Raw genomic sequence first — 14,078 nt, 5'->3', positions numbered from 1 at the left:
ATAGTGTAAATACAGGCATAAAATATGAGATGCCAAAGACAGGATTTTTCTTATAGCTTTCAGCATTGTACATGCCTAACTTTTTGTCCCCGTTTAAGCCAACGTGAAACCTGCGATTTCACTGTGGAAGCAGTAAGGACACTGTTGGATGCTTTTGAAAATATTCGCTCTTGGGTTTGTACCTCATTTCACAATGTAGTAATGGCTTATGTGGGAGGTGAGAAGACAGGAGTGCATGTTGTGTTAGCGTCTAAAAAGGGGCAGCCAACTAAGATGAATTTTATAAAAGACACCTGCCCTATCACCTTTCCGCTCTCCACATCTAATTCTCAGCTGTGATTGTGTTACAAACACAGGTGTTAAATTTTTCTTCTTATGTGCGTCTGTTCCTCGGAGTGTATTCATTGCTTATTCAAGGGCTGTGTGCTGGGATTCGTGCTCCATTTTAGTGTTTTAAATACCAGCCCTGTGAGTACAGTATGGCATTAATACCTAAGAAAGGGAGGATGGAGCAGATCCTTGGATGGTTTGGGTTGTTCAGTAACACAAAGGGCTTTGAAGGGGTCAGTATCACCTGAGTAGCTCCACTCCGCTGTTTGCCCAACCATTGCCAGGCCTTGACTTTTAAGTCCCCAAGGAGTTCGCTTTGCATCATAATTACTGAGAATTAGTACACATGGCTGACTTTTTGCACTTGTAACTAAAGCTGATTGTTTCATTGAACAAGTCTTTTTCTGTTTTGTAAACTGTTTTCTCTCCTGGAAGAAAAAAAAAAAAGAAAAGAAAAGAAGAAAATAGAAAGATCTTTTACTTCATGACCTCGTGGCACTTAGTTCAGTTAACAGCCTGTTTCGTAGCTTTTTATTATGTGAAGATGAAAGTGGTAGGTTTGGTTGAGATTTATTTTTTTGAGACCCCTAAGAATATAATTAAAAGTATAACCTTTATATTTTTATAGAGAATCTTAAGGAGGGTTGTTATGTAAATTACTAAGTCACAATTTCCATCTCCTTTGTTTGTAAGAAATTTTCCTAGCGACTGTGGTATTTGTTACCCATAAAAATATATGTAACTTCCAGATTTGCACCGTGCCTGACAGCCACCGTGAACTCTGGTCTCTGCTGTGCGTTTAGGACTCTCATCACTCATACGAGTATAGCCCTTATCATTATTAGACCAGTAAAAAGCTTCGGTTCCAAGACATAGTGTAATGATACTATAGAGCTCGGAGCTGCCGAGCATCTCAACCACAAATCGGACTTAACCTCCTTGAATGAAAAAGCGCACAAATATGTTAGGTTTGATTTCTGCTAATGCTACAACTTACCTTCAGGGATTCTTTAATAAAAGGATGATCTTAGGTAAGCTGTAAGTACAACTTGGAATTTTTTTTTTATTTTTTTTTTTTCAGTGGCCATAACCTCGAAGTTTCTGCAAGCTTTTTTCCATGGTCTTTCAATTTATTTTATATTTTAAATAAAAAGTAATCACTAGTCACACCAAGTTTAGCTGCTTGCTTCTTTTAAGCTTAATTCCAGTAAAAGCTTCTGTTGAAAGTAACCTGATTTTTTTTGGATACAGCACTCATCATTATTCTTATTTTTTGAGTTATATTGACCAATTGAAAACTCTGTTGGTAAAAGTGGCATAAATACTATTTTGAGGGTTTTGAGGTATTGCCTTTGACACTAAGCTTTTAGGTGAGACAATCATTTTGATTAGTTCCTTAAATAAAGCAGTTCCACATTTAATTGAAAAATTTACATTATGTGTCTGTAAGTAACCGAGAAAGAGATACAAAGATGCGAAATAAAGAGTAATCATGAAACAGGTACAAAATACTAAGAAAAACAGAAGTATTATAGCATGACTAAAAAGAAACAGCTATATAATATACGTTGCCTTGCCTGCATATAGTAATACAATTATACAGGTAAATCAGAAGCTTAATTTTCAGTGAGAAAAGAGAAAAACATTTTGCTTTATTAACCTTTCCTTCTGCTCTCCCTCCTCTTTCCAAGCACATGCGGTCTTTTGCTTCCCAGCTGCTCAGTGTGTGCTCACTATTAGCCAGTTTAAATCATGTAGCACAGTACAATTACAGACCCCGTACAGATCTGCTTTTATTTAAGTTGTCAAGACAATTTTAGGCATATTTCTAGAGACTTTATAGTAATCGTAATAAAGTTAAAACATATTGGCCCTGCTTAGACAACCTCAACTCTGCTATGGAACATAAAAATTAGATACGGTTAAGACGGAGTTCATCTAGAAAGTGCAAAATCCTGTGCAGAGTTAACTTTTATAAAGGAATATGATGTGAAATTCCAGATGAATTGTGCCAAATAACCAATCCAGTGCAAATAGTTTTATTAAGCTACTTATAACATTTATTTTTTGTTTCAGAGAGTAATAAAGATAAGTCCACATCTGAGCTACATTTTCTCTGTGGCATTACAGTGGAGGTAGAGGGTGTATGGACTGCAATTCCCACACTTGGATCTCTTACTTGCAAAAATTCAGGCATTTCTAAGTTGTAGGCTAAAGGAGACTGAAGGTGTCATTCTTGCTTTCATTATTCAGAAATCTAAATCTGATAAAATTCTGTTCTATTTGGCAAGGAAGGCTGAGGTAGAATGAAACTGATCGTTATGTATGCCAGGGGAAAAAAAAAAGTGCATGTATATCTGGGGAAAAAAAACCAAAAACAAAAAAACCCAAAACCAAACACAACAACAAGAAAAAAAAAAAAAAAAAACAAAAACCAAAAAACCCCAAAAAAACAATGGCTATCACACAGAAAAGTTTTGGTGTAGTTTATTGAGACAGTTAAGTAATGATGGTCGTCTCGATGTTTGCTCGTATAAGCTTTGAAAGCAAACGGCGTATGTCTCTAGAACTCTTAACAGATTTATTCTCAGAGGTCTATTCTCCTGGTAGTCAGGGAATCTAACTCCCATTACTTTCAAGGGGAATTCTACCTGCATGCGTAAAAGCCCAACACTCACATTTCTTGTTTAAGAAAAAGTTCAGAAGCCCCTAATACATTTTTTTTCTTGATTAAATTTAAAACTATTTTCTTTTTACAGAAAATTTATGTTGTTAAATAAATTAATTAGATTTAAAGTCTATTTAATATAATTAATATAATGTAACAGAATATACTATAATTAATTAGGTATTTTTAAAGTGTAGCTTTCTCCTCTGAACCACGATAATTGTAGTTATTTTCAGCATGCTGAAAATAATTTAAACTAATTGTAAACTTCTGGTACAAAAAAAACCCCAGCTAGATCTGGCCTTAAATTTAACTTCACAATTGCAAACCTGTGGTATTTCAACCCTGCTCTGTTTTAATTCTCTCTGATGAATTTTCAGCTAATCTTAGATTTAAGCCTTATAATGAAGTTTGGGAAAGCAACATACAGTAACATGATAGCCCTTCCAAGAGGCTGTACCCAAGGGTGGGGAAGTTCCTGGTGCAGAGTTCCTGCTTCTCTTTGACCTCACTCCACATTTCCTTGCAGGTTTGGATGTTTTAAAAAACAGGTTGCTGAAATTTTCACCCAGTCATACCTGTTTAAACTGGCCTTTCCTGAAAGCACTAAGGAGTTACGTAGAATGTGATTTCACTCTGTTTTGAATTTTCCTTTGGGTTTAGGTAATTTAATGTTAATTTTTTTTGAAGGGTGTTTTCCCATAACAAATTAGAGGTGCTTTCCCCTGTTGCTTCCCCTCTCCTCTTCCTTTTCATTTCCCTTCTCCCCTAAAAAAATTCTTAATATTTAATAAAAAATAGAAATAATGATGGCAGAATTTTATATGAACATACATTACAATTTAAAACATGTATTTGTTTTGACAATTGTATTTTATTACACATCCCTTTCTCCTATTACTCCTTCTTTTACTGGCAGTAAAACATTTTAGTGTTTACCAGTGCAGGTTCAAAAAAAAAAACCCAAAAAGCAAAGCCTCAAACTCAAATCAGGAATTAAAATCTTGCTTTCTGTGAGAAAAAGGAAGATATTTATGATGTCATAGTAATTTATGATGTGACCAAGAAATAATGAGTCACAGTTTTAATACAGCTACCATGCCTTAAGACTTGAAAGGTCTGTAAATCATTAAATGATTCTACTACTAGTCAAAATAGACAAGTAGAGCAGACAGAGCCAAATGTTAACATATTTGACAGGTCTGTAACTTAATTGCTTTTATAATGCCAATCAAGTAGGCTCCACTTTGATTTTTTGGCTAGGCTTCTGAGAACTGAATTACCTATAACGTGGAAAATATCAAATCCACAATTTTAATTTTTTTTCCCACTGCAGACTTGGTCAGTGCTTATAAACAAACCGTATTCCTGTTTGTTTCGCTTTAGCCAGGTCATTAACGTACTAGTGTGGGGCAATCGTCGCAACTTGTATCCCAGTGTTGGAAATCTGTCTGAAGCAGTAGCAGGAATGTACTTCTGTTCAGACTAATTGCAGTTCTATTTATGAGCATTTTTACGTGAGCGTTTGAAGGAGCTTGCTTTACGTTTTATGTACACTTGGACGTTAACAAGACTCTGCAATTCTAGCAGCGTTCGCTGTTTGAGCTGCCCAAAGTAAAAACCTTAGCCAGACCAAGAGAGGGCTGTCCGTGGAAGACAAGAAAGATTAACGGGAGAAAAACACAGCTCTGCCTGAGCAGCATGAAAGCTGTTTCTGTGTAAGCCTGGTCAGGGTAGTGAAAAGCAGATGATTGAGGGCTCAGGAAATCTCCTCGTGATCTGCAGAAAAGGTATTTACTATATGAACTCCCATTGCTAAAGAGCATTATCAGGATCCTGTATAGACAGGACCACAGATGAGAGGACACAAAATAGCATGAGATGGCTTGTCTGGGTTTTTGAAGTCTGGCTTTATCGGAAAAAAGGGTAACATAGAACCAAGCTTTTGAGAACCCAGTATGGTTTGCCCTTGACATACAGTGCCGCGTAATTAAGGTTGTCACCTTTGAAATCTATAAGAAAAACAGTCCCTTTGGACAGATGTCTGTTACTGAGTAGCTCTTCTGGTAACAGGCGAGTCCATAGTGAAATCACCTCCGCAGCAGCTCAGCATAATTCATCTGATGCTCTTGGGATCTTTTGCCATACAAACACGAAGACTTCTAGAGGTAGTTTGAAGCACTGCCGTGGCACTCCGTAAATCTGGCTTCTAAGCCTTGTTCTGTCATAGAGTTAGTATGTGATTTTGTGGTAAATCATTGAATAGTTCTATGCCTTGGTTGCCCTTTATTATACAATGAGGATGGTAATTCTTCCATTCTTGCATCCCTTGAGTGCGTTTTTAATTTAGGTATTTTTTTATGACAGGGAACAATCTTTATTTTGTGACTGAACAATGCTCAGCACTTTAGGAACCTTGACTTTAATTAGGATTAATGGATGCTAGCAAATGCACAGGAAAACAAGCTGCATCTGGCAACTGGAAAGGAGTAGGGGCCTGGGACAGTGTACGATATTCAGTATGACTGAATGTGATAAACAGTTGACTAAAAATTTTGTAACTTCCACCTGTTTGTCTTTTTGTAAATTGAATGAGTAACCAAGACATTGTAGATGATTTCTTTTGCAGAGGTTGATTTTGGATAATTTATATAATATGTTGCTTATGTATTTTAATGGTTGCCATTAGTTGCTGTAATTGCTATCCCTGGGTGATATTGTTGGGAAATATTAACACTCTAATAGCAGTAGTAATCCTTTCTTCATCCATGAAACTTTAAAAGGTGATACGTGACAAGTTGGATGGGATGCAGGAGAAAGATCTAGGCTGACCCTAAATACTCTTAGCTGAGAACAGGAAAAAGGCTATGATTTGAAGTAGGTAATAAAGTTAATTAAAGGCACAAGAATTAGCTGGTGGTCAGTAGCAATGAAAGGAAAAGAATCTAATACTTTCTTCTGGGATGGAAAGCACAGTATTTTTCTTCCTGAGTTGCAAGCTGCATTCTCTTCAGAACCTACACCAAAGCTTTCAAATGGAGATGTGAAAGCCCTAGGAGAGCTGGGTCTGGTGTGCTCATTTCTTATCTAATCTCAGAAGGGCACAAAATACAGTTACATTAAAAAGAACAGGAATTTCTTGTCTTGGTGTAATGGGGGGGGGGGGGGAAATCTGTTTATTTTCCAGTAAAGTTTATTACAAGGTGATTTGAACAAGTGAAGAAATAGAAAACATTCTAACTTCTTAAACTGGAATGTTGTTAAGCAGTTGCTGTTAAACTGATTTTTTTTTTCACTACAGAGTGGATTTTATTTCCCCATGGACAAAAAAAAAAATACCTCAACTGTTTCCACTTCTCCCTTCTGTTCAGTAAAGTAGGAAAGTAAGAGGCAGCATGTGATAGTATTGTATTACTGTACAAGACTATACTGCCATCGAGAGGTGTTGGGTGATATCATACCAAGCGCAGAGTTAGAGAACTGTAAAAATTTAAATAAACAGCTTGTTTTTAAAAATTCACATGTGTGTGGATGCATAGCTAGCTGTCCGTGTGTTAAAGCACATCGAATGTTTTATAGGCATGCAGATTTCTAGCTATATGTGTATGAGGAGTTCTTGGATGATGGCGGTGTTTCCCTTTCATTTTCTTGCTTTACATCAAACAAGACCATAAGTGCTTGTGATTAGGTCAAATGTTAAATTCTTTCAGAATAATATAGGCCCTTTGTGAGCCCTTACAGATAATTATCTATGCAGTACCTCTAGGTATCTACACCTATAAATAAGTTGAAATTGCAGTTTTTATTTTAATCACATGATAATAACTGAAAAGTAATAGGTTTGCTTTTACAGTCAGATCATTTGTTTCTTTAAAAAATGATTGGAAGAGGTGATAAGGAATTAGGAGCTGAGAGTATTCAAGTTTGTAACTTCAGTATAGAAAAACTGGTGTTACTGGGAACTACAGTTGATAAAGTTTATCCCAGAATGATTTTTGTGGCACTTAGTGGAGAAATCATTAGGCTTGAGCAACCTGAGCTTAAACTGTGTTTATTCTGGCCAAAAAAATGGTTTCCAACTTCTGACCTTTGGGAGCATATTTTAAAATTTTTAAATGAAATACACTTTCAACTGCAAACGTTAGCAAACAAGAAGGTAATGTTCTTCGACTTCTGGCCAAACAGAATGAATGAGCAGGGTGATACAATGCACTGATGGTGTTTTGTCTGGCTTTTCCACAACAGTTTATACCAGCATCTTGAAGAGACTGGAAAAAAAAATAGATTAATGAGATTTCTTTCATTGCATTCACTATGCAAAAACTCAGAAGACAGAAGCCATGCTATTGTGATTCAAGCTACTGATTTGGAGATCAGGGTATCTGGAGACTCTTGGAAGTTGTATGTGTTTGAGCTAGGGGGACGCACACACTGGGCATACGATTAACCTCTTTACCTCAAATCCCCTTCATGTAAAACTAGAGTCATTGTACTTTCCTCAGGGGAGCACTGGGAGGAAATAGCCATTAATATTTATGAGATGCTTGCATACTATGATGATGAATAACACAATAGGAGTTACCAGTACTAGACAAGCAAGAAATCATTTCATTAGAGAGTATAGTAGCCATCTCCAGTTTGCTTCCCCCTCATTTTTAGAGTAAGGAGCTGCAGTTACCAGCAGAGATGGTTAAATAACAGGGGGATAAAAGCTCCCCACCAGGCGACTGTACTTGTTACCACTAGAACTGCCTCCATGCGGGCTGATAAACCAGCCTTCCTCTCCATCGCAAAGCAGGCAGGTGGTAGAAACCCTCCTACTGAGACCCTCTGTCAGGTATTGTATGGCTCATCGCTTTCAGTTATTCACCATTTGATTTTTGGAGTATTATCTTTGATCAAGTTCAGCGGATGACAAAGGTTGTTCAGGGAGCTCAGGGCTAGTACCTAGGCAGTCTTATGGAAAGACTTCATTGGATATTTCCAATGTCTTTCTTCAGACCTCGTTTCTGGGCAGCAAAAATGATAGTCATTTTAGTAATGCCTCGCGCATGCAGGTCTCAGTGTTTTAAAAATCTGAATGCAGTGAGCTTGATTGTGTGAGGTGGGTAAATAATAGCATCCCCGTTTTTCAAATAGCAGAGGTAGTCTTATGTGATTTACCCAGAGCCACAAACATGCAACGCTGCAAGTGTCAACGCAGCCAGGTTGCACGCGCAAACGTAAACATTTATATGTACTAACACCTGAAGTACTTCCCGTTTGTTTGAATTCAGAAATTATTTGCCTTTATTCTCCTTTAAAATCAGTTCTAAGATTCTATTTTCTTTATCTAAATATGGCACTCACTTATAAACATTTTTCTAGATTTTTAAATTACTCAGTGTTTTGGTGCATTAGTAATCCTAAATTAAACTTAATTTTGTTGTCAGCTTTTAAAATTTGATATGGTTTTCCTGTAGTGAAAATTAAAAGAACACTTCCCATGGAGTCACGGCACAATGAACTGCAAGGATATCATACTGAGAGAGAGTAGTTTATTTGTGCCAACAGACATCAGTTGGTGTGAGTTTTTAAGTAGTGTGTTTTAGAGGAGGGCTGTGGTATAGCAAACTTGCAAACGAACATTATCACCTGCAATTGGGATTTTATCCTTTTAAGAAGAAAATATGTGTGATGGCATGTGGGAACACTTAATATTTGTAATACATAAACCAAAATGTTTATTATATAGGAATTTGTAATTCGCCATAAGGACCTTTCCAGGATTTTTTTTTATTTTCAGACTTCACAAGACGAGTAGACAAGTACAAGAAACCGTCTCAATTTCTTGTTTTGAATGCTTACTTATGGAATGTGTTTCAGTTTAAGTGCAAAACTGAAGTCAGCATATGTGCCAAATAATTTATCAGTCTAATTTCTGATGGCAACAAGAATAGCAGTTTTATATGTACCAGGATTCTGGTTTGGTAAAAGCAGTTAAATTAAATTATGCCAATTTGAAAGTCAAAACCAGTTGAGTTACACAAGAGCATGCTTTTTCTGGTCAAAATAGGAAACATTTGGGATATTTTGGGGGTTATGTAAAGACTTTAATTTGTAACCACACTATGTATGCTCAGTCTAAGTGGTAGACAAGAATAGTTGTTCGTGCGATTTGCCATTTCTTCAGCACATTATTTAAACCATATTACTGTGCATATTTTTTATTTTGAATGATAGTTAATCTGAGCTATGATTAATTCTTTTAACATTTGGATAATTTAAAAAAGATGTGCACATCGTGTTTACATACTAGACGTGGCTAGATGCAAGTGCTTTTAAATGAAGCTTATTTAATTTTAGTCATTACGTTTAGAAAAAACTGGTTCTTGTTTTGTTGTGGGGAGGGTGAGGGTTGCCCTTTGTATGGTTTGTGTGATTTCAAAACCTAGAGAAGGGCATAGCTGTTGGGCCACATAATTAAGAAATTAACAGAAATTAGAATGACACTCTGTTGAATTCGGGCCAGGTGGAGTTTGAGTGAGTATTTTTTCAATACGCCTAGGTAACATTCATGTTACCTATTTTTTCGTGTTTCAAAGTTTTAACTCGGGATCTGTCAGTGTAGCGGAAAGATTCTGCCCTACAGTAGGTATTGTGAATGAGATGAACTTTACTAAACTAGCAGGGAGTCTAAAGTGCTTGCCAGTGTTGTGTTTTAAATCTAACTTTCAAAATGAGTTGAGTGATATCTTCCCAACAAACGGACACTGACATGTTAAAAACATTTAGCAGTTCTTGATTAATGGAATCCTTTGGTCTGTAGACCTGCTTTATTACCTGGTGCACAAATAATGATGTGGAGCTCAGACTCTTGAATCGAACGGCATTTAATGACACTGAAACTGGTAGTTCACTGGGGTTTTAAAAACGCAAAAGGTATCTGCAGTTCTGGTCTTTGGAATCCATGTGTTCTTTGCTTTATGAACCCATGCCAAAACTGAAAGAGCTTCTGCCAGACTTTTACTCTTCAGTAGTATGTTTTCGCTTTCTAAGTACTGGCGTGCACATCTCGGTTACTTAGTTACTAATTCTTCCTTTCACTTCATTACTTGCTTTACAATGTTCTTGGCTTGTCAGTATTGCATAAATTGGTGTTGGTGAATGTGTTCTCGCAGCGAGAACTGAGCTGGTGTCTGTCTGATGTCCTGCAGTGTCCTGCAGTGCCTGACCTGCCTCCTCGCTGTTTTTCCTGACCACTCATCTCGGGGGGGGGTTTCTTACCTTGGGAGCTGCAGCTTATTAACTAATACTAAAACTCTTATCTGCTAATAGCTTAACCGACTGCAGCAGGATTAAAAATGTCTTCTCTTGACTGTAATAGGACATATGCTGCAAATAATGTAACAGGTTAATGTACCGCCTTCCATTTTTAATTTCAGGCTGGAGGTTCTCAAGTGATCTTTACCAATCCACTGGAAATTGTCAAGATTCGATTACAGGTGGCTGGAGAAATTACTACTGGTCCACGAGTTAGTGCCCTCACTGTATTACGGGACTTAGGCTTCTTTGGTCTCTACAAGGTACGTTTTTCTATATATACATGAATTAAAAGCCAATTATGAATATTTTAAAAAAAAAGATAATTTCATTATTCTCACAAACTTTCATATGTGGACATAGTTGTACTTTTTAAAAAATATATTCCTTGTTTTCTGATATTATATCTTCATTTTTCATTTCTAATTAAGGGAAGAAACTGTCTTGTGTTTTTAAGCATATGGTTCTTCTGGATCTTACTAAAATTTCTTTTCTCACTTCAGCGGGTGTAAGTATTGTTCATTGAGGATTAGTTTGTGATTCTTGATGTTCTACCTGGTGTAAAAATAGACTTATCTGCTTCATGATATGGAGCTTAAAGTTTTGGAGATATGTTTTTGCTCTTCTGTGTTTGATTCAGCAACTTTCCCAGATGTCGTTGTTAATCTGGTGATGGGAATCGATTGCAGTGCAATAATAGTGAAGAAATACAGACAGTGGGGGAGCCCAGCATAAAAAAAAACTACTAAAGCAAGCTTCCCCTTCCTAGTTTAGAAGAACATTGCCACAAATAACTTAAGGAAAAGATGCTTTTATGGATCTGTACTACAAACTCTACAATTCTGTTTTCTACATTGCTGTCCTGAGATAGAAATATATAGAAATAAGTTTAGGTTTAATGTTAGATTGCAGCAGGATTAGAAACTTCTTTTGTTGAATCTAATATTATGTATGCCGCAAATAATTTAAAGGATTAACATATACTGCCTTCTGCTTTTAGTTGAAGGTGACTAGATGTGGAGGAATTGAAAGGTCTTGGGGTACTTTGAGATAGCCATTACACACAGTATTGAAACAAAAACGGCAAGGAATGCCATATACTGCAGAGCACCGTGTGGGTTTTCTTCAGATTCTGCAGCCTACATCCCCGGGAGAAAGCTTTCACACTACCCATTTGTCCCAGGATTTCTGGTGCAGCAGCCGGTATTCCTCTGTTTCTTATTTACAGCAGGGCAGCTGTAAACTGAAGGTGCTTCAAAAACCACCAAATGAGCCCCATCCCCCTCCTCCACAATATTTAAATTCCATCTCCATTTTTAAGCATCCAATCCTTTTAAATTGTTCTTTTAACATTACAAAGAGGAAGCCTGCCCCCAAGTACATGTATGTGTGTTTTGGCCTGGAGAGAAGTTGCAGGTCTGAATAGGATTTAATGGGGAGTTGTTTTTCCCTTTAAATTGACTTGCTAATTTTTTGGTGTTTTACTGAAGCTGATGCTATTGTGTAAACTCCTAGTAAATGGCATTATGGTGTTGATCAGGTCAACATTTACACCTGAAAAGGTAAACAGGCTGCATCCCTGAGGCTGTGGAGGAATGGAGGGCTGCTACTGACTTTTACTTGGACTAGTAAAAATAAAACATGAAATGAGAAAGAGCGATGAACTAGTTTACTAAAGTTAGCATTTTTTAGATATTTTTTTTTCCCCGAATACCTGCTCTTGGTGGCTGAGCAGAGTTTGCTACATTTTTCCATTTTTAAATGGCATTAATGTCTTGGGTCATATTAGGAATTATTTCTGTTTTCTAGAGTAGACACTTGGTGAATATTTGAACAGGGACTGGTTACAGCACTATGTTGCATTGAAACAGGCAGTTATTTAATCACAAGCTACACGGTTTCATTGGATCATTCATTTAAGTCCATTTACCTCCACACAAAAAAAGCTACAGAAAGGTTTGGTTTTGTTCTTACTCTTCTGTTGCCTCTGTTTCTGTCTCCTTGTGTTCATGCCCTTTTGTATGTCTAATTTGGATTCATTGTCTGCAGAAACTCGACGCATTTGACAAAATGGGAGAATTTAACTTGGCAATCACAGTCATCCACCCAACAGAGCACAGGCCATGTCAGATGGGTTATGTCCAAGTGCACCCCTAGTCATGGCTAGCTCTGTCATTGGGCAGGTTTGTGTGGTAGTCCACCAAACACTTTGGCACTGTAGCCAAAAAAAAATGGCAATCCAATCTGTCCCTGTCCCTTTTGTAAACAAGAGTGTTGGTGCAGCCACATAATGATCTGGAACAGGAAACTCATTAAAACTAAAGCCTCCTCCTCCTTATGGCTTAGTTTATTTTGAATCCAGACCTGCTCACTCTGTAGCTCCTCAGGATGGTTGTACCCAGGCGAAGGGAGGAATGGCTTCATGGCATGGGGAACCCATCAGCCTGTATCAGAGGAGTTTTATGCTGCCTTGAGGTGCTTGTGGAACAGCAGTGTTAGAGGCAAAAGTAGTCCTCATGAATGCTTGTGCTGAAGCTGGCAGTGCTGACGAGGCCAGGCAGGGATTAATAATTCATTGCATCAAGGTCACCAGCCCCAAAAACGCTGCCCAGAGACATCAGTGGTCTAAAATGAATTTCAGACGTGACTAGATTTGGTAGGTGCTACCTTCTCTGGTGATGCTTCTAGTAAATTAATTTAGTGAGTATAATGTCCAAGTAAACATCAAATAATAATAAATGTTTTACTAATGAGAACTGAAATATCCTGGTACGTTTGGAATGCTTGTACTCTTATTGAGTCAAATTAGCTTTGAAACTATAAAACAGGAATGAGGATTTTGTATCTATCAGTATTTTTCATGCTATTCACTCTAATATGGACAGCTCTTTCATTTGCATCTTAAGTCTTTGTTTTAGCTTTGTCTTTTGTGTCTCGAGACACAAAGCTTGTATCTCAAGCCCTGAATGTACTTATTTTAGTAGATTACTACTATTTTAGTAGATCTAAGTAAGACTCCATACATATCGCTGCAGAAGAACAAGAATAGACACTTGTTTTAGAAAACAGTTTTATTTGTAAATCTTGGAGTTTGTTTATAGGCTTAATGGGCGTTCCATGTAAGTGTTCCACTGTTTAAATGCTGGCCTATCTCAGCCATGATTTAGGACCAAATGATTAACTTTCTTTTGCAAATGTCGAAAGCAAAATTTGAGACTTTTCATTTCATGAATTTTCATTTGAAATAAGTGGATGTCCTTTTTTTTTACCTTGGTTTTCTGTAAAAAGTTTTTTTAACAATCCAAAACTTAAATGTAATATTTCATTTCATAGTTGATAACAGATTTTTTTTTTTGTTTTCATTTTTTTTCTGTTTGGTATGGCCTGAATTTATTTTTTTTTCTTTTGTGACCAAAAGAAAGCAAAACTAACAAAAACTAACTACTCCATCAGTTGTATTTCAAGATCATAAAGTTCCTCCTTTTCCACTTGTTAAACATTCTTGTAAAACTGCCCTAAGAAGGATTGACTGCAGTTTTCTACGGCAGTTTCCACCACTGACCACCCAAATAATTGATTTCTGATGTCTGGATTAATGGCTATGTGGTGCCTGTGGTGCGGTGTCCCTGGAAAAGGTGAAGATGGCCACTGCCTAGAAGAGGCCAAGTAGGGTAGGATAGTTTGAGAAGCTGTACAGAGGGACAGGATCCTCTGTTGCTTGCAGAATTTCCTTAAAGGTCTTGCTTTGAGATGGGAAGAAAAGGGATTCCCTCAACCT

At 37.1% G+C, this 14,078-nt stretch overlaps 1 protein-coding gene across 4 annotated transcripts in view; it reads left to right on the top strand.

Annotated features, from left to right (window-relative positions):
• Positions 1–14,078, top strand: part of SLC25A13 (solute carrier family 25 member 13) — a 103,589-nt gene that overhangs the window by 74,355 nt on the left and 15,156 nt on the right. For all 4 annotated transcript variants that reach the window (XM_074574727.1, XM_074574726.1, XM_074574725.1 and 1 more), the window contains one exon: positions 10,423–10,563. In XM_074574727.1, coding sequence (XP_074430828.1) covers positions 10,423–10,563 — 141 coding nt within the window. The remainder of the gene's footprint in view (positions 1–10,422; positions 10,564–14,078) is intronic.

Source organism: Larus michahellis, chromosome 2 (assembly GCF_964199755.1).
Source record: "Larus michahellis chromosome 2, bLarMic1.1, whole genome shotgun sequence".
NCBI lineage: Eukaryota > Metazoa > Chordata > Aves > Charadriiformes > Laridae > Larus > Larus michahellis.
The sequence above is the reverse complement of the archived record's forward strand: the minus strand, read 5'-3'. Positions and strand labels throughout refer to the sequence as shown.